This window comes from Pleurodeles waltl, chromosome 6, assembly GCF_031143425.1.
Source record: "Pleurodeles waltl isolate 20211129_DDA chromosome 6, aPleWal1.hap1.20221129, whole genome shotgun sequence".
Classification (NCBI taxonomy): domain Eukaryota; kingdom Metazoa; phylum Chordata; class Amphibia; order Caudata; family Salamandridae; genus Pleurodeles; species Pleurodeles waltl.
In genome coordinates, this window is record NC_090445.1 from 1,318,263,510 (window position 1) to 1,318,284,674 (window position 21,165).

Genomic DNA, 21,165 nt, shown 5'->3' on the forward strand with positions numbered 1-21,165 from the left:
TCTCTTCAATTTTGGATCGCCATTCAGCTCTCCTTCACTTAGGTCTTCTTTCCTTGTGATATCTATTTCTTCCTCTATTGTTGGTTCAACAACCACTTCTTTCCCTTTCTCCACTTGCGATTCCGGCCACTTATCTCCTTTCAGTGACCCCTTTGTCAGTATTCTCTTCAGAATCGAACTTGAACTTTTCCTTGTTCAGTGTTGTTTTCTCTTGATGGACCTGCAACCGGTTCAGGAGGAGTCGAGTCACCTTGACTTTGATCCACTTCAACTCCTTCTTCTTCTCAGTCTGGCAATTGCTCTGTTTGTCCCTCAAGATGCTCTGCTTCTGGGAAAGCCCTCCTCTGACTAGGGTCTCTTGCTGCTTCAGTTGAGATAGGCTCGCCGATACCCTCCTGGAGGTCTCCTCCCTCGTCTCTCACAGGGGTGACTGAACCGTCCCCAATGAGCTCAGATCCGGAACCAGTTCCTCTTTGTTGTCCTTCTGGCCCTGAGACTTGTCTCACTGTTCTTGGTACTCTCAACAACGCTTCTTCATGATCCAGTGGACATGCCGCTTTCTTCCTGTGACTTGCCTGAATCCAGTTTGGAATTCTAGCACACTTCACAGTTGGTAGGGTCCCTTCCTACGAGGCTCTTCCTGTCAGGTGTGTTTCTCATTGACATCAACACTAAAGGCAACGCGCCAGGCCATTTCAAATTCGTATCCGCACACATATTTGCAACTCTTGACTTCAAGATACCATTCATCTGTTCCACTAGTCGTGATGCTTCAGGGCAGTAACTACAGTGCAACTTCTGCTCAATGTTCAATGCTGCACACAGTAATTTAATTAACTCATTGTTGAAGTGACTTCACCTACATGATTCTAAAGAGATCGGAAATCCAAAATGTGGTGTTAGTTCCATATGCAGAAGTTTCGCTACTGTGAGACTATCATTTCTTTGTGTAGGGTAAGCTTCAATCCAGTGACTAAAGATGCATACGATAACCAACACATATCTCAAACCTCCACACACAGGCATCTCAATAAAATCCATTCGCATTCTGCTGAATGGACCTCCCGTTCTTCCAATGTGGCTCAAATTAACCACTGTCCCTTTCCCTGCATTTAGCTGTTGGCAAATAACACAACGATGGCAAATTGCCTCAGCAACTTGCCTAAACTTTGAGTTGAACCAATCTTGTTTGAATAGGTGAACCATGGCATCCCTCCCAATATGTGCTTGACCATGTTAGTACCTTCCCATTTGAGACAACAGGCTATTTGGTAAAACCAACTGATACTCCTCAGAAACCCACAATTCATCTTGTCTTTGTACACATTTCAATTTGCTCTATGAACATTTTATCTCCCTTTCAACATTATTCTGCAAAGATTTTATTTCTTCCAAAGTGTCAATTATTTTCAATGCATAGGTTGTACAAGTTTTGTCTTCTTCAGGTAACAGTTACCACTTGTCTCTGAACGATATACAGTTCAATGCGCAAAACCTTGCGACTTGATCCACATATCCATTTGCCCATGACACATAGTCCTGCGACTTCAGATGTGCACTGCATTTCACCACTGCAATCTTTTCAGGAAATTGAATAGCATGTAATAATTCTTTAATTCTCTCACCATTTCTCACTGGTGCACCAGAAGAGGTCAGGAAACCCCTCTGTGACCACAATTGACCAAAATCATGAACCATTCCAAATCCATACTGACTATCCATATAGACAGTAACTTTCAGTTGAGCAGAAATATGGCACGCTCTAGTAAGGGCTACCAGTTCCGCTACCTGGGCAGAATACACTCCTCAAAGCCAAGAAGCTTCCAAGTGTCCCTGTATTGTCTCTCAGACAAGAACCATCAACAAAAATAATTTGGTCATTTTCTTCTAATCAGGTATCTCTAATGTCAGGTCTCGGTTTTGTGCCCAAATCAGTTATCTTGAGACAATCATGTTCAACATCTCCCTCTTTTGCAATTTCAGCATTTTCACTCTCAGGTTGCCAGGTTCAGCACTGTACATCTTTTCAATGTTACATTTGGCGACCCCAAAATACTTGTTTCAAATCTAGTCATCCTCGTACCTGCCAAATATTGGGTTTTCGTCCTTGTCAGTAAAATCTCAATAAAGTGAAGTACCATTACAGTCAGGGGATATCCCATCACCACGCCTTCACACTGTCTAAGGCTATGACCAACTACGGCAACTGCATGCAAACAACCCGGTAAGGCTGCTGCAACTGGATCTAAAGTGGCAGATAAATATGCTACTGGGCGATTTACGCCTCCATGGACTTGTGTCAAGACAGACAAAGAACATGAATCACCCTCATGACAAAACAATGTGAAAAGTTTCGTGTAATCAGGCATACCCAATGCTGGAGCTCTGCACAAACTCTCTCTTATCTCAGTGAACGCTTTCATCTCAACCTGGTCTAACACTATGGGATCAGTGACTCCCTTATGAGTCAGCTTCTGAAATGGTCTTGAAATGACTGAAAAATGTGGAATCCAATGGTGACTATATCCCACCATTCTCAGGAAACATCCTGACATCTACCTGTGTGGTTGGGGGACTTATCTGCAATATCATTGTGATTCTTTCTCTGGATATCTTCCCAATCTGGTGACCCAAATACCTCACTACTTTCTGAAAATACTGCAATTTCAGTGGAGACACTTTGGCCCATATTTATACTTTTTTAGCGCCGCATTTGCGTCATTTTGGGACGCAAAAGTGTCGCAAACGTACAAAATACAATTGTATTTTGAAAGTTTGCACCAATTTTGCATCACAAAATGACACAAATGTGGCGCTAAAAAGTATAAATATGGGCCTTTATGCCCATTCTTTCCCAAATGGTTCAGCAGGGCTATTGTATCATACTTGCACTCGTCCCTTATCTTGGATGCAATCAGTAAGTCATCAATGTACTGCACCAAGACCGATTAGAAAGCCAATTCCAACAACTCCAAATTATTTTTCAAGATCTGATTAAATATGGAAGGTGACTCTGAATACCTTTGAGGAATTCTGCTCCAGCAATAGACTTGATCCAAGAATTTGAAACAAAAGAGAAACTGACTTACCTCATGAACAGGCACAGAAAAGAAGGCTTGTGACAAATCGATGACAGTGAACCACTCGGCATCACATGTAATCTTGAACATTATCACGGCTGGGTTTGGCACTGCGTGACAACATTTGACCACAATCTCATTTATTTTTCTGAAATCCTCAACAATCCAAACCTTCCCACAGGGCTTCTTCAAACCCATTATTGGTGAGTTACATGGACTGCTCAACACTTCTTTCAGAACCCCTTGATTGACAAAGTCTGCAATTATGTGAGCCACTTTCATCAGGACATCTTGTGGCATGTGGTACTGCGGAAGTTGGTGGAAAACTGCAATCGGTTTTATGTTGACTTTGACTGGCTCCACTCCCTTAATCAGACCCACTTCTTTTCCTGTCAAACCCCACACCTTCTCTTGTATCGTTCCCTGCAAATCAGCATGGAGCTCTTTCACTGTGAACATCGGCAAAAAGTCAGTCAAAGGATACTCCTCATTTATAGTTTCACACAAGTAAACTTACAAGGGGACGCAAATAGGTCGATGAACCTTTTGACTCGCAATTAAGAAGTTCTTACCATAACTTCAGTACAGAAATCAATAAGCGATACACAATAATCAACAGTCATTAGCAATCAATAATCAATGGAGTAAGTGCATTATTTTTTCTACATTATTTCATTTTCTACATAAACATTCATTAATAATTTCAAATTAAAAAACCTGCACTAGCACTGTGTACCCAAAAACTAGGATGTCAGTCTAAAGTTATGTCTCAGAGGGGGCTAGTCTGATCAATGTGCCTTATTCCATGACCAGAAGGGGAGCTTGAAACTCGCTCTCTGGGCTCCATGCGTTCCAAGTACTGACCAAGACCTCCTCTCGTGAAGGAATTATACTATCTTTAGAATGAATAAGGGAAGCATGCAGTGGTCTATATTCCAAAACTTGAGGCTCTAAGTGACATTGGGATTGCAACACATCCAAACCTAGTTCTAGAATACAAGCATCTCTGGTTTAAATTGTCAGGAGCTATTGCCAAGCTTCTTCCTAATTGTGCAGTCACCACTCACCACTCTACCATGCAGTGTTCTCACAAAATATATCATGTCAGATTTCAGATGTGTTGTTATGAATGCTATGTTTTCACATGTGTGAGAAAGTCATCCTGTTTGCCCTGATCACACCCTTAACGTTTAGACTGATACTGGTGGTTATTGGCTCTGTGACTTTGGCAGTCCCAGGGCCAGTGCTCTGTGTAAAATGGTGTATGTAAATTTGGCATAGTTATAATTGGCTCTGACAAGCTATCTATAGGTCCATAGTACATAGTAGGGCATGTAGGTTTAAGGACCCCAGTGTAGTTAGGGCACCCCTAGGTGCCTTGCTGTGGTCTCTGGTGTCATCTTAAAAGCAGGCCTGTCTGCTGGCTGCTTTTAAATTAAAGTTATCCCCAAATTCGACTTTGGAATAAAACGTATTTCCAAGGTCTCAAACTACCTTATTTTAAGACATGTCACCCCTAAGGTCTGCCCTAAGTGTCCCAAGAGACGAGTGCAGTGTAAATATAAGCAAGGACTTTATAAAAGATGTTTTATAAACCCCGGTGAGGGAACAACAGCCACATTTGTTTGGTCCCCATTGTAGTTCATTAGCTTCATAGGCTAATATTGGGAGGCTTTATTTAAAAGTAATAAAGTCTCATTTGTACTAGAAAAGAGCCACATACCTGTTTGGTATCACATTAAAAGTTAGAATAAATCCAATAACTTGCCAAGGTTGGATTTATTATAACTAGCACAGAGAAAGAGTTTTAGAACTCTTTCTGAAAAGTTACTAAAATCAACCCTGTGGTGCCCTCTTCTGATTGGTCAGTCTCTGGCAGCCTAAACCGGGCTGCCTTAATGAGGTGTCAAGTGGCCTTGGCTGAAATAAAGGAATCATCTGGTGGGAGGAGAACTGCTGCAGCAGATGGAACATCAAGATAGGGTAGAGGAGCCAAACTGGATTTCAAATGACGGAAAGGCACCTGGTACAGAAACTGGACCTTCATCAAGTCTTGTTCCACCGGCCAGATAGGAGCTCCAATTCGTAGATTAGGAGAGTGGCTGGAAGGGGTGAGTAAGGGAAACTTAGCCACACCAATAGGTGGGCTCAGTCAGATGTAACCTTCAAGGAGAGATGTTCTCCATGTTGGATTTTTAAAGAATGCTGCTTTCTGGAATTGAGTTTTGCCACACTTTAAAGAGAGGGGTCAGCGGCACCCCCTGACTGCCAATACAGGGGCAAGGAAAAATATGGCAGAGCTGCCCAACAATTCAGATCCCTGCTGGAAGAAGATACTGAAGAAGAAGACTGCCCTGTTGAACCCCTGGTCTGCACCTGTAAGACATCACCCAGAAGGACTGTACCAGCTGCACACTCTGGGCTTCACCAAGAAAAGGACTTTGGCGGTCATTCTGACCGCGGCGGTCGGTGGTCGCCGCCCGCCAAGCGGTTCCCGCCGAAAGACCGCACCGCGGTCAAAAGACCGCGGCGGTCATTCCGGCTTTCACGCTGCGCCGGCGGGTGACCGCCAGAAGACCACCGGCCGGCCCGGCGGGACAGCCCCTTCAACAATGAAGCCGGCTCGGAATGGAGCCGGCGGAGTTGAAGGGGTGCGACGGGTGCAGTGGCACCCGTCGCGATTTTCACTGTCTGCTAAGCAGACAGTGAAAATCTTTGTGGGGCCCTGTTAGGGGGCCCCTGCACTGCCCATGCCAGTGGCATGCGCAGTGCAGGGGCCCCCAGGGGCCCCACGGCACCCGTTCCCACCATCCTGGTTCCAGCGGTGGACACCGCCAGAAACAGGCTGGTGGTAAGGGGGTTGGAATCCCCATGGCGGTGCTGCAAGCAGCGCCGCCATGGCGGGTTCCCTGGGCCAGCGGGAAACTGGCGGGAAACCGCCGGCTCCCCTTTTCCGACCGCGGCTTTACCGCCACGGTCAGAATCGCCAAGGAAGCACCGCCAGCCTGTTGGCGGTGCTTCCGCCGCACTCCGCCATGGCGGTCATGGACCGCCAAGGTCAGAATGACCCCCTTTGTCTTGCTTCTGCAACTCCAGAAGTGGACTCCCTGTAAGCTCCAGGTACAAAGGAGCTGACCAGAGTCCCCTGCAGCAAGTCCTGCCAAAAGAGCCCAGCTGGCCACCATCCAGTGGTCATTTGAGGATTGCGACCTGGTACATTCCCGTAACTGTAATCACTGAGCAAGCCGACAACATTGCATGTAATATGAAAGGGTATATGCAGTGCATAGTAAAGGTGCAAGTTGCACATAGTGTGGTTAGCTACTTGACATGGGGGTGCGCAGGTTATAGTAATTTGAAGTTGGTACATAAATTATAAATTTAATGTATAACTTTAGAATTTCTAATATTTGTGCAGTTTAATGTTGGTTTGTATAGGAAGAATAAATATACTTACAGTCATTTGAGGTCATTTGAAGGTGGTGTGTAAATTATAAATTTAAGGTTTAAATATAACTTTAGAAATTCTAATATTTGTTTTGTTTGTATGGAACAAAAATAACATTTTTTCTAACTATAACTATGCTTTAACCTTTGTTTATTTAAATGAATTTCAATAGTTTTTATTTTTTTTTTAAAAGTGTTTTGAATCGTAGAGTGAAATGTGGTTTAGTGGACTATCATTAAGTGGAAAGTCGTAGAGTACAGCGAAGAAGAGGTTTGTAGAGTGTAATGTCATAATGTAGAGTGTCATGGGGTGGAGTAGAATGGAGTGGAGCACAGTGGAGTAGCATAGTGTAGAGTGGAGTAAAGTGTCATAGACTTGAGTGCCGTGGTGTACCTTAGAGAGTAGTGGAGTGTTGTAGAGTGGAGTGGTGTGTTGTAGAGTGGAGTTGTGTGTGGTACAGTAGAGTAGAATGGCTTATCATGTTGTAGATTACAGTGGAGTGGCATGTCACATAGTGGTGTGTCATAGAGTGGGAGCCGACTGGACCACTGGCGCTTCCCCCATGGCCCCCCAACATCCTGTGTTGTGGTGCAATATGTGGGTACCGAGGCACCCAGCTAAGGACCCACAGACTGGGATCACCAGGGCCAGTATTGGCTTGGGGAAGTGGGCTATGGACTCCCTCACCTTAAACAAAAATATGGTCATGGGGGGATGGAGTTCCTGTGGCCTATAAAGGCTCAGGAGGGGGGCTATGTGCCTCTTTTCCCTTAAACAAAATTCAGCCTGTAACATTGGCATTCCCAGGGTCTGCAAAGGCTTGGGAGGAGCAAGTGTAGCTGTCTTCATAAAACTAAATATAACCACTGGGGAAGGGGTCCTCTGTGTCGGTAAATGCTCAGGGAGGGGGTGTCATAGTGTGAAGCTTTATTCATTTTTTTTTATGACAATCACTTTTATTAAACAGTGAACTGTGTTATTAGGCATTTATATCTGCTTTATATATGTTGATATTCTGATCCGTCATAAAACTGATGAGCCCACTTTTTATTTTTTTGTGTTCTGACCCTTTGAAAAAATCAGCAGCTCTGCATTGCTTAAAATGACAACCCTAATGTTCAGCCATGCACACCCACAGGAGTTCAGGCACCAGAACTGTGCCCAACACCACACTGTGGTATGGTTTGTGCGCAGCGGGGGATGTTGAACACCAGTGGAGGTTGTGCGCAGGGGCTGCCTTGCAGCGAACACCATGCCTCGCACAACTGTGTGTGGCCATGTGTGGCATGGGGTCGGCTACCTGCGAGCATCCATGGCATGGCCCTCACCACGCACAGTTAATTATCCCACATATTACATCACTCATGACATGAGCTATGACATCATTGACATCATTGACAACATAACTACAAGATCTGAAATGCCATAATTTATCACAAGACTGTGCATGGCGAGGCCGCAAGTTATAGTCACCTTAGGGGATGATAACTATAATCAGTAAAGCTAGTTAGTTTAAATGGTATGTTTTAACTGTTGTGCCATCTAACTATGACATCTCTTTAACCTTTGTGTTTTTTCAGTGAGTATATATATATATATATATATATATATATATATATATATATATAGGATACCAACTGATTTGCACACTCAGAACAGGCACACTAAATCATATAACAAGACCCACTAATTTCATAATCATTGCTCTAATGCAGATCAGGGCTCTGATTTATATTTTTTGATTCAAACTTGTGTTAATGCAGGTTTCCTCCAAAACGTTTACCGCCGGCTAGCGCCATTCCTGGGTGTCAGCCAGGCTTTAAGGAATGATGCTAGCTGGCGGTAAGGCCTGAGTAGCGTAAAAATAAATGAAGCTAACCGGGTGGGGGAGGCGTATGGGAAACAGGAGGTTGTGCGTCAAAGAATGGCGCTAGTCAGGTTAGAGTCCGAAAAATGACTCTAACCTGACTAGCGTCATTTTTTTACACCCAACCCGCATGGACATGACTCCTTTCTTAGTAAAGACAGGAGTCATGCCCCCCTGCCCAATGGCCATGCCCAGAGGACTTCGGTCCCCTGGGCATGGCCATTGGGCACAGTGCCATCTTGCGGGACCCAAGTTGTCGCCCCCCTATGGCACTTTAAAAAAAAAAGAAAAATACATACCTGGACTTACCTGGGATGGGTCCCCCCATCCTTAGGTGTCCTCCAGTTGTGGGTGGGGGTGGGTAGGGGTGTCCCTGGGTGCAGGGAAGGGCATCTGTGGGCTGTTTCCATGGCCTCTGTCCATGGAAAATGGCCCACAGGTCCCCTAATGCCTGCCCTAACCCTGGCGTTAAATAAGGGCGCTAAACAGGCTTAGTGACATTATTTTTTTTAAATGCCGCAAATTCGGCATGAACAGAGTATAAATATGCCCCCAAGTAACTTAGCACAAGCTCGTGAAGTAGCAGGATACCTACTGTTCACTGGTGACAACCTTGGAAATCTACACACAATTATTATTGCTCATTGTTTGTACCTTCTTAACATCTGGAGTAATAGCAACAATATTTCGTAAAAAACTAATCTATAATGCTCAAGTGGCCATGCTGGATCTATATTTTACCTGAGTGTAGCTGTACCTTAATTGAGCTGAGGTTGATTCCTGAATTCATTTTTGGGAAGTTGTGATCAAGGTGAGATTCCTGACGAGTTGGAGTTTACCCGGTGATCATAGAGTTGGCTGAAATGTTACATATTTATGAAAGCGTTGTTTAGAAAAGTGAGTCCCCATTCCAGGGACGATCTTGTTTTGTTCTGCAGCTTTCCATTAGCACCGGCTGGTTCTTCTCCAGGGATGGATCCAAAGAAACGCTTGCCATAGTTACCAGGCTTATGGGATTTCTGTGTTTTCACCAAATAGGCACGTAATATCTTACTCACACGGAGACACTTGATCACTGAGATGACAATGGATCAAGAGCATAGCTACAACAAATAAAGCACATTTATTCAGTCATTACAAATCATAGGCATGAACAGCGCAATAGAGTGGGATTCCTTATAGAATCTCACCTCGATAAAGGTAATATAGGACTGACTATAGGAAATAAACTTTAATATTTTAGGGCTATTTTGAACATCCCAGGAAAGACATAGTTGGCTGCTTGGGTACCAGGTACCCTCAACCTCACCATACTGCTCCCAACGCCCAGTAGACCGGAGAGTTGTCACGGCTTCTTCAGTCCTACAAGATGCCTGACTGTGGAAAGCAGCTTATTAAAAAAAAAGTGCAAACATGATTTGCTGCTTCAGAGATCTTATGTTTCATGGAACCAAGCCAGACACCGAAGCATTCAAATATTTATTCGTTTCTTTTGAAAATCATCCGTAAATCCTGTTGTCTGTTAGCCAATATTTTTTTTTAAATGTGCTGTAAAATAAATATTTTTTATATTGTTTTTTTTTAATCTTGAGCGCGTAACCAGGAGTTCAGCCCTTTCTGAACCTGGGCAGAATTACTCTGCTCACTCAGTACAATATGCCGCTCCAACTCACAAAGGGCTGTTTGTAGGTGTCAGGCTAGCTCTAATCATAGTTTAAGTTAATACAGAACAATATTGTAGTAGGCTAAATGGAATGTAAGTAAGGTTCCATCGCTTGAGAATTTTGACAACTTCCTGTGGGTGAAGCAAAAATCTGACCAACTGTGAAAACAGCAAAAGCAGAATAATTATATCTAGCAGGCCTGTAGCCACAAATACTTCATATTGTTGAAGTTAAAGACCCATAAGATGTAGTTTCAGCTTACTGCAACCATCTGTCTCCGAACTCACAAGACAAATTTGGAACAATCAATCAAGAACTTAACATTAAAAACCGTACTTAATAAAGACTTTGGCATATGAGCTAAGGTGAAATTCGAAAAAAGGATTAGTTCATTTCGAATTGAGAGGTATATGCTCACTGTTTTGACCCATTCAACCAGACCCTTTGACTAACTAATTGAACCAAATTGTTTATCAAATGTGCATGAAACTGGAAAATATATTTAGATTCAAATTGCCTGTGCAGTGAAGAGCCAAAACCATGTCGAAATTGAGGGGGAACCAAAGCGGGTCCAAAAGGGCAGTTTGAAAAAAAAACATTTTTAGGATGACAAGTGGGGCAGAATTGTTATCGGTATAGATGAGACAATGCTGGGTGGTAGGAATTTGTGGATTCCTGCAGATTCCGGAAGGTTCCATCACAAAAATGTTGGAAAAACGTGTGATTTCCAGCAAAGTTGGAGGTTTGCAGGGCATTTTGGGTAAGAAAATGGTGCGGGTGCATGTGAAGCACACAACCCTGGACTCACACAGATATTTAGTTTTCAGATGTGTCTAGGTCTTGTGGATTTTTCTAAATGGCAGTGTCCCAAAGTCCAAAAAGTGCAGCCCTCACCATTCCAAGTGGGACGATTTTGAGAGTTAGCCAAGCTCTCATGGCCCAAATGTAAAACAAAGACCCAAGATAATCAAATGTCCTTTTTCTTGCCGTGGGATAAGATGTTTTAGTGTGTGGGGGGAGAGCTAAAAGACTGTTACCCCCTTCAGTTGGGGTGGGGGCATAACCAGGCCCATACTGGTTGGTAGCCACCACCCCACTATTTTTTTATTTTTTTTAATTCCCTGGCATCTAGTAGATTTTCTGCTCCCGTGTGTGGATCGGGGGTAATTGCCCCATCTGCATACGGGTGGGCAGAACAGCTTTGGCCCCATTTATTTGGGGTGGGAGTATGGCCATACCCCCACCCTCTTATTTTGAAAAAAAAACATTCCCTGGTCTCTTGTGGGCTTTCTGCCCCCCTTGGGGGCAGATGGGCCTTCCAGAAATAGGCCGATGGGGACAAATATGGCCAACAGTAATGTGCCCCCATGGGGAGCGACTCTTGCCCAAGGGGCTGCCCCCCAAACAACACACACACATACACACACACCATTCCCTGGTGCCTAAGTGGTTTCTGCCACCCCCCACCCCGGGGGTAGATTGGTCTAATTATAATTGGCCCCAGGGGGGGCAGAAAAGTCCTAAAAATATTTTGCCCGCCCTGGGGAGCAGCCCTTGCCCAAGGGGCTTCTCCCCTTATGCGTAATTATAAAAAAAAAATCCCTGGTGTCCAGTTGGTATCTCTGCTGCCCGATTGTATCGCGATCGGGCTCCAGAAATGATTGCAGAGACATGAAAGGAAAGGAAAGACCTTTCCTTTCTTCCCTCTGCCTGCCTCCTCCTCCTGAGCAGAAGAGAAATGCTAATCATTTCTCTTCCACATTGTGCTGGAAGCATGCTTCCAGCGCGATGGAAGGTGACCTCTGTTGAGGTCAGCACGCGATTGCGTGCTGACGTCATCAGACATCACTGGGGGTCTTGGGGTCAGGGGTGGAAGGGGAAGCGATTCCCCTTCCATCCCTGATGGAGGTGTGGGTGGGATGGATGCAGGACGAGCTGGTCTCGTCCTCAGCACATGAGCTCCGTGGCCGAGGGCGACACCAACTCGCCCAAGGCACCCAAGGGGTTAAAACTCATAACTTTACTGGTGTACATTGGTTTTTCATTGCTTCAACAGTATTTTATTAAGATAAATATTCTCTATTTTTCTAAAGCTGTGCGGTGTCTTTTTGTAGTGTTTTCACTGTGTTACTGTATAAGATCAGCAGAAATACTTCACACATTGCCTTCTAAGTTAAGCCTGACTGCTCAATGCCAAGAGACCAGAGGGTGGGCACAGGATAATTTGGATTGTGTTATAACTTACCCTGACTAGGATTGTGGTCCCTACTTGAAGAAGGGTGTATACCTCTGCCAACTAGAGATTCCATTTCTAACACCTGTCTTAATTCTATTCCCGGCTACTGTTTTCCTAACCTCCTTCTGGGGTCTACAGTCAGCCCCAGCTATCACAATCTGGGATCAACTCCAGAGCCGGTTGAGATTTGGGGTCTGCAGTTCGTGATACCCCTATAGTGACAAAGAAGTCCTGAGTGAGAGTTGCGACCAATGCGCTGAAGCTTACGACCATAGTGTGCCAAGACAATGCTACTTATTCTTGTTTCTATCATGTTAGTCTGCACAGAGACAAAGACTCCATCTTGTGCTGTAGCTCTGAGCCCATAATGCCTTCTGGGTGACCCTGAGCTCAGTAAAAAGCACATGGGAAGATATGTCAGAATCCTTATGGTTGAATCTTGATCTATGGATCTTAAAGGATAAAATTTAGATCTCATAAATTTTCCAAGAGTTCTTTAGGGAGAGGATGTGTGTTTTGATATATATATTCGAGTCTATTCTGTGTGTTAACAGATAAGCGACATAAGAGCAACCTTGAGAGCTGAGACTGGTCGTCGGTGGGGACCAAGCAATGTCTTCATTCACCAATAGAGCCTGCGACAGCTTCACTTTGATACCTGAATAAAGAGTTGGGGGTGGCTGAATCAAGACAGGAAGACGTGGAGGAAAGGCATGTCACTGAATATTTACTGGGACCCCCAGAAACCTTCACCCAGACTTGCAATCCTCTGCACCAAGCCTAAGATCGCAGTTTACAATGTAACGGTACGACTTCAACGGAATAATTCCCTCAAACAATGCATCGCAAAGTTGACATAGTTTTAAAGAGAGAGAGAAAGCTCATTTGTGCATTTAGATTCTTGAAGCGGCATTTTGCAAACACCCTGTGTTTGTGTTTGGCGTGGAATCCGACTTCGTGTGCAATAATATTCCTTTGGGGGTGGGTTTTGCAACTGTAAAGCACTGGTGAAGGAGTTTCTACTTTATTTACTTTCACATTTTTATCTGTAAATGGGTACAAAGAAACAGCTTTTAATATTTTCTTTCTTTTACCAGCCTTCACTGGAAGCGTTGGGCACGTGGGCAAATCGCAAGGGATAGCTTTGTTTGCGAGTTAGAAGGTCCTGGGGAATTCGCAGCCTTCGGTTGCAGCTGTGTTTTCAGCAAGGAGCGATGCCTCAGCCTTCGCCTCCCTCCGGCGATCCCCACTCTCCCTTGCCTCCCAGCCTGCCTCTCGTCCGCCTGAGCATCTCTGCAGCGCACACGTCCCCGTCACAGTCTGAGGGCTTCTGCGGCGTGTCCTTGAAACCAAAGCATACTGCAGCAGAGAGGACCTGAAAAAAATCCTCATCCGGCTGAGACTGCTCTAGAGGGTCTCAGTGTCCGCATCTCCTCCCCCCACCTGCCCTCTCCCTTCTCCAACATCCACATCATTAATATTTTAGAGCCTGGGATCCGTTGGCATTGGCCGGGCCGCAGTGCTGCTTATACATAAAAGCTGGGCAGGGCTGGCAACTCCACCACTTCCATAAGGACATCCCGTTGCAACTGTAGGTGGCAGGGGGCAAGAAGCAGGCACAAGCTACAGGGCGAGGCCGTGCCAAGACAACCGCTGAGACCATAGAGTGCACCCTGCAGTGGTACCCAGGCACCAGAATCCGGAACCCCACAGATCTACCAAAGCCAGCACAGATCACCAAGAATGGACGTCTTCAAGAAAGGCTTCTCCATTGCCAAAGAGGGTGTGGTCGCCGCTGCTGAAAAGACCAAGCAGGGTGTGTCCGAGGCCGCAGAGAAAACCAAAGAGGGTGTCATGTATGTGGGTAAGGAACACTCAATCTTACTTGTATCTAACAGAGGGTGAGGGCTAGTGGGTCGTTCATTTGTTTCTACTTTACTAGTTAATACTATATCCTCAAAGTGGCCATGCCCTGTCTGTCCCTATGTTTTACCCTCCACAATCCTCCCTTTTACCTATGCCCACTCATTCCGTCTGGCTGCAGCTAATTCACCTTGTCTAAGCATGACCATCAGGCTTACCCACACTCTCAGGTTGGGCACACTGACCAGTTTACACCATCTACCCTGTGTGGAAGTAGCTAATCATAGTTTGTTCTTCGAGCTCTATAAGTGGCGCAAGCTAATTCGCCCTGTCCATGTTGTGTAAGCTCTGCACCCTGTCTATCCAAATGCCACAAGCTACATTGTTGTGCTCAGTCTGGCCATGTGCCCCTAACTTGCACGGTTGCTTGAAAAACTGCATTTGCCCTCTGGCAAACAGAAACAAGTGACATCCATCCTCCATCACCCAGCAGACAGCCTTTATTGCACATTATTCTCACCTGTAAGACTGAGCAATGAGGTTTTACAATGGATTATACCACGAATTGCAACTTGGAAACGAAGATTTGTTGGTGGCTTGGAATATTCGTTAGATAACAACAATGGGGGTTGATAAATTACGAATGTAAGAACCATTGTCTGGTGGTACCTCACAAGCTGCAGAATGGCATACGTTCACTGATCTCAAATTTACTGTGGATGTTTGAAAACACACACTGAAAACATATTGAGATAATGTTTAACCCCTCTGTCAGTGAGATAATATATTTAATGAAAAGATGTACGTGTACTCTGTATGTTTATTGGTTCAAATGCAGATGTGAACCCTCAACCTTTCGTTCGTCAGAGGTGGGTGGTTTATTTAGCTCCTTTTAGATGAGCAATAACAACTCTCACCATGGACGTTATCACCACGTTACAAGTCTGTGCCAGAAAGTGCTATAAAATAAGAATTTAATAAGGTCATAATGTAACTCTAGCCACAAGTGACATTGGGGCTGGATGGGGTGTGCCTTTTTATGGTGCAAATACTCTTTTATTGGTTCCCCACCTTGATAAAAGAGGGGATCAGGATGATCATGAGGTGCTACAGCTACCAAATTTAGCTGTCTGCTTCTGGGGGCAATAGGAGTTTTGGGATAGGTGCGGTGTTAACTCTCCTGTCAAATCCTGAATCTAGGGCTGTAGCAAGGATGTTGCCACTCTAGAGAATGTCCAATAGTTTTGCATTTCTCAGCTCCAGTTGGCATTATTTTTATTTCAAAGGTAAATTGTTAGTTTCCTGCTGCTGGCACCTTAGTTGACTGCATAGAACAGCTTTGCCATAGTACTGGCTCTGACTGAAGCCCCCAAGATGGTACATAAACCCGAAGGCACAAGAACTTATAGTGACACCCCTCCCCCAAAGTAAGTGCACCTCACGTATTTACAGAATGTGATAGGTAGTTGATTATTTCAGCCATTATCAATGTTGGCCTCCTTATGAGAGTGCCAATGATGATGCAAACGAGATTAAGATTTCACTAATACAGGAAGCTCTACCATGGATACTTATCTCACTGATTTATCTTACCGTACTTTCCAAGCCTATGGAGAGCCACTGATTTAATAATTGAATAGACTGGAGCTAATCTGAAACTGGAACTTTTTCCCAGAGTGCAAAGTTTCAGCTTCTTATTTATTACTTAATGCTGGGGTTATCCTGGTTTAGTGTTAATCTGTCCAGCCGCAACTGCAGTGGAAGTCCGGACTCTATCTGCTGAAGGCCGCCCACTTTAAAGATCCCCACTAGTGAACTTGGGCTTTCTTTCTGAAGGAAGAATTTCAAAACAGCTGGTGCTCTGTGGAATAAATATCGCCTCTTGATGCTCATAGAAATGTACCCTTGAATAGAAAATACATTAGAGGTGTCTGAATGTGCTTGCAGAGTACACCCAGCATATGAGGGACATTTTTGTTGGGGGTCAGTGCAAGACTGCATGGTTTCCCTGGAGTGTTGCATAGAGGTCAGGCCACCGAAAATGGTGGTTCACTGGCATGTCTACACTGGGCAGCTGATCCTTTGGCATTTCTTGAGGTATTACCAGCTTCCAAGGTCATAACCTCCATCCGGAAGTTCACTTTCCCCCCCTTTTGTAAAAAGGTGCTGTAGCACAGTGTTGGGAGGGTGGGATATCTGTAGTTTTGTAACAGATGTACTGCTATTATTCCCTCTTCATTCTCACAACTTTCCCCTGAATTTTTTGCAGATCAAGGCACTAAGACACAAATGAATATGGTATTTTACCCCCAGTGTCGTACAATTTTGTCAAGTGCGGTAGCCAGTGTTAAAACTCGTCTCCTGGGGCAAAGTTAAGAAGTTAACCCCCAGACCCAGGTCTCCAGGTAGCGAGGCAGAAATGAGTGCACTGTAGCTGGAAGGCCTTTCTCAGCAAATGTCTTCTTCACTATTTTGACTACCCCGTGAAATCTAAATAGATTTTTGGATACTATAGCCTTATTTAATTTTCTCCCTAGTGCTAAGGTTTGGATGTTGTAGAGTCATTGCCGTCAAATTTCCTTTATTCAGAATGCTGGTAATACCAAGTCGTCCTTTCTACGGTGACCAAATTGCAGTCTGGTTGAAATAATAACGTTTCCCAAAACAAGCAATTTCCTGCTACAAGCATTGGGGAGTGTGGTGCGTGGGAGTAGAAGGTACGGGTGAGGAGAAACGTAGTCCTAATATGCAAATGAACTGGGCCTTTAGAATGCATTTGTGCCCTGAAGTCAGTAGCCTGTTTGAGAGACAGTGAGAAAGGGGAAGGGCAGGGAAATTGGTGAGTGGGTGAATGAGTGAGTGAACAAATAATGAGTGAATGACTTAAGTAATAAAGAAGTGGACGAGTCAAAGTGTGATTAAAGGAGGGAAATACATGAGTGACGGAAACGATTAGATCAACATAATATTTTACTAACAATGCAGCGTGCTTTCTTAATCGTTCATTTTAAGAAGTTTCTTATTACACTGCTGTCTTCGTGGCAGACAATTTTAGAAATAATGGTTGAAAGTATCAAGTCCTCTAAAACGTCAGTACTATTCTTCCTGGAACCCTAAACCTTTCCAACTTGAAAAGGTCGACGCACAGGTAAATACAATGAATGCACCTTCTGTTTCTTTTAGAGGCATCTTCTGTTTTCCAATTAGGATCTTTCATATGGAGCTTCAGAAGCACTTAATGAACAGAGTGAATGGGTCTATCGCATTGCTTCATTTGTGCTTGTTGTTTCCGGTGCTAAGCACTGGCACTTATTTTTGAGGGCCAGGGCTTATTCTTTTGCCTCAAGCATTTGCTGCGAGCTAAAGACACATATGGGAAAGACGGAAGAAAGTAAAAACGAAAAAGCGTCACAAAGGGAGAATGTAGAAAGCTACAAGAGTGAGCTGAAGGGGCAGGGAGTGGCTTTATATGGATTGAAGAGGCCCGAGATTGCTTCAGGATTACGCCGCCTCAGTATTCCGTGTTCGGAAATTTAATTGCACCAGACGCGTGTAAAAAGAGGGCCTTGGGTACCGGCACGTTTGTTTTTACAAATTAAGCACTGGCTATCGGTAAAGTTTCTAAATACTTCAGGTCACTAAGGAACACGTCTCACCAGTCCTGGTCTTGCATTGAATTGGCTGATGCACTGTGGTTGCTGTAGGCTCTTCAACAAAGCTCTCTAGAATATAGTACCACATTACAGAGAAGCGCAGGGTTGAAGCAGCGAGTCCTTGGCAACCTCGCCTGCACGTCATATGTATGATCAATGTGTATATACCTTTATACCAGTGGGCGCCCACAACAGTAATTCCTAGGCAGGCTCAGACAGAAAATAGGCCTGGGCACGAAAAATAAAGGTGGCCCTTAGTAGCACTTCAAATAGCTAAACAGGCGTCCCATTCGTTTAGTACAAATCAGGGTAGTCTGCACATAGGCATAGGTTGAACGTAAAGGTTCGCTCTGAAGGTATTGTGCACAGTATGGGAGACTGCATTCATCTGTGCCCGCTGCAGGCAGTGATTGCGGTAACATCAGGTAATCAACAGTATAAAAAAGCCCACCAGTCCATAAAACAGGCCCTGTCAATGACCTGTAGGCCAGCCCATCTGGCAATGCCAGATTGCCCTGGGGTCCAGTATGAACCTGTTCCCTATGAGAAAACGCAGAGCTCTGTGGCTCCATCTTAGACTGCAAACGATGGACCCTGGGAAAGCCCCCAGGCCGCCATCCTGCAGGCTTGAGTCCAGGGCACGCGGGCACACCCATAACTGCATTTCACCTCCCCCTCAAGGCTCGGCGTCATAATGCAGCATATGCTAATGTACACTGATGGAGTGGACGTCCAGTGTTCTCACTGGGGATGTCAAAGGAGAAGGCATCCGAGGTGTGGCAGCCTCGGGAGAAAAAAAAAAAAAAACACTGCATCTTCGCACACGCCAGCGCCATGTGCGCCCTGCATGGGACAACATAAGCCCCAAAGTAATTTTTCACAGTCATGCCACTCGTCAGGAACCATACTAGACCTTCACTCCCACTTCTGTATAACCTTGTATCTCTTGTGTAATTTCTCTAAATATATTTTATGTAGTAGTACGAGGTAAATAGGTAACTAGTCATGAGTAACCACTGTTGCTGTATATTTTATTTCCTACTACCGTGTTACTCTTAATGTCTCTTTAACGCTCTCTGTTCTATTTGAAAACGCTCGGAGGCCCTTGGGTACTATTTCAAATCGCAGAAATAAATAGCCCTAAGCTAATGTTTTCCCATAGTGCTGGACACTGTCGGACACACGGAAAGAATGTTCAAAGCACTTCCCACATTCTGGCACAGCTTTATGTTCACTAACATTTAAATGTTTCGACGTGTGAGCTTAGTATGTTCCTGGTACCGCGTCATCAATGTATACGTTAAATAAAGGTTATTAATCGCATGTTTAACTTTTTAAGGTGATTTCTGGCACGCATTTAAACACATACACGCAACTCGGGTCACTAACAACAACTGGAGAATACGATAAATTGACTGCTGTTGAGTTAGCAGCAAGAAAACAGAATAGTAATTTACCCCCCTGTGTTGATCAAACGCTGAGTTGGCCCTGCCGAGATTTAAAATGTCTACTTCACGTGGCTCACTGATCTTTGCACCCTGTGCGTCAACCCACTGCGTTATCCTAGTCCCTTTGTTGTGTGCGGTGCCACTATAGTTTGTCTTTTCTATACTATGCAATGTTATGATATGCCCGCCTGTCATGTGCGGTGCCCGGCTATATCGTAAATGCTGTGCCATGTTTTATTATGCTACGTCACTCTGCACCATGCTATGTCTTGCTGCACAATACTGTGTTTTGCCCTGTTATTTTAGATCTCAGTGCCCGGAAGGGTCAGTGGGGTCACGGGGTGCCGTTTAGCCTGGTGGTTTTGGAGGGGCTTAAAGGGATGCCAGGAAATCACTAAACGCGGATTCCCTGCCCAGTCTCAGTCCAGCGCAACCCAAGTCTAATTATCAGTACATGCAACACTTCTCAACACCAATTTTAACTTCCAGGGTTTGAATTATTGAAACGAAATAGAAGGCGTGCACTATTAGGGGGGTGTCTGCACCCAGCCTGATTCTGTTTTTTTTTTTTTTTGGGTGAGTACTTAATGTGGGACTCGGTGGTGTACGTAACACGTTGAACGTTTCAGACAGTATTTAATTAGGAAGATGCGACTAGCAGCGTGCACGCTCATCAGAGATATAGCTCAATAAAATGAAAATGACTAGATTAAATGTTCTTTAACTAAATCTCTCGAGATGTTAAATTCTTCTCCGTTGATTGCGACAGAATCCTAGTAGTGTAATCCTGGGAGTTGCCTTTGTATCCAGCGGGCGGCAGGGAGGGATTCTGCGGACAGTTCTCCGCACTGCTGATCTCCTGGGCTCTTTTGGGCGTGGCAGAAAGAAGCCGCTGGCGCCAGAAGGTCCTGCATCAGGGCGTGGACGGTGCAGGGCTTTATGGGATACGGGTTGGCATTTAATGTAGCGTAGATTGTTCTCGTTTTGTGCTGTACCTGTGTGCCTCAGCTTTACCATGTGTTTAACTGTTAAATAGCACGTCTCTGGGCCTCTCATAGCTCAAGAGAGAGGATGATCTGACTGAGTTTAAACAAAGTTAATTTACGACTGCGTATTTGCCCCGAGACGTGTCCCTTGTCCTCTGGCGTCTCACACACACGCATGTGTGAGCTGCCACCTCTAGGGCGCAAACTTGGCGTTTGGTGCTTGTGTGGTGTAGGTGCTGCATTTAAGTTCGCGGCGCTGACCTGTTTGTATTGCTGCAGGGCAGGTGCGCTTGATCAAATATGCAGTGCTAATGGAGCAATGCTCGGCTATTGTCCACTTTTCCGCATGCACGTCAAGTCTAAATGGGCTTTGAGTATTGAATGGAGGGGATACTCGAGTTAGCACCTGTGCCGTCCTGTGCGACAACCTTTTTTTGCCCTCCCTCCCTCAAATGACATCCTCTTCGGATTCCCTCACTACCACCCAGCAGAAGTGCCCCTCATCTCTCCATAGCCCCCTCTCTCACATACATTTGATTTGTTTTAAAGATATGGTAAAGGCTAGATTTACTAACCTACTCAGCTATCCACATAAAACACAGCTCTGTTCTTTGCAGCAGGCATATTAACCCTCTGCGCTACTTTATGACGAGTCAGTACAGCCACTGGACAAAACTTCGATCTCTCTCTGTCAGGAACATTAATCAGAAGAGTTATGCTGACATTTTTATTGTTGCCTGACAGCTGGTACACATGGAACTTTGCTTCCGGTGCTTTCAAATAGTAAGTTATTGATAAACACAGCGCCTCCTCCCCTGAGGTCAGCACCCACCCCCTTCCAGGCCAGCGCCACTTTCCCTAAATCTGCCCCGCAAGTGTTACTGAGATCCAATTCAGTGTTACCCAGATTCAGTAGTAAA

At 44.8% G+C, this 21,165-nt stretch overlaps 1 protein-coding gene across 1 annotated transcript in view; it reads left to right on the top strand.

The window, feature by feature from the left end:
• The first annotated feature begins 13,610 nt into the window (after positions 1-13,610).
• The window catches only part of SNCG (synuclein gamma), a 134,184-nt gene continuing 126,629 nt past the window's right edge, over positions 13,611-21,165 (top strand). The window contains exon 1 of the mRNA XM_069240620.1: positions 13,611-14,159. Coding sequence (XP_069096721.1) covers positions 14,039-14,159 — 121 coding nt within the window. The 5' untranslated portion in view covers positions 13,611-14,038. The remainder of the gene's footprint in view (positions 14,160-21,165) is intronic.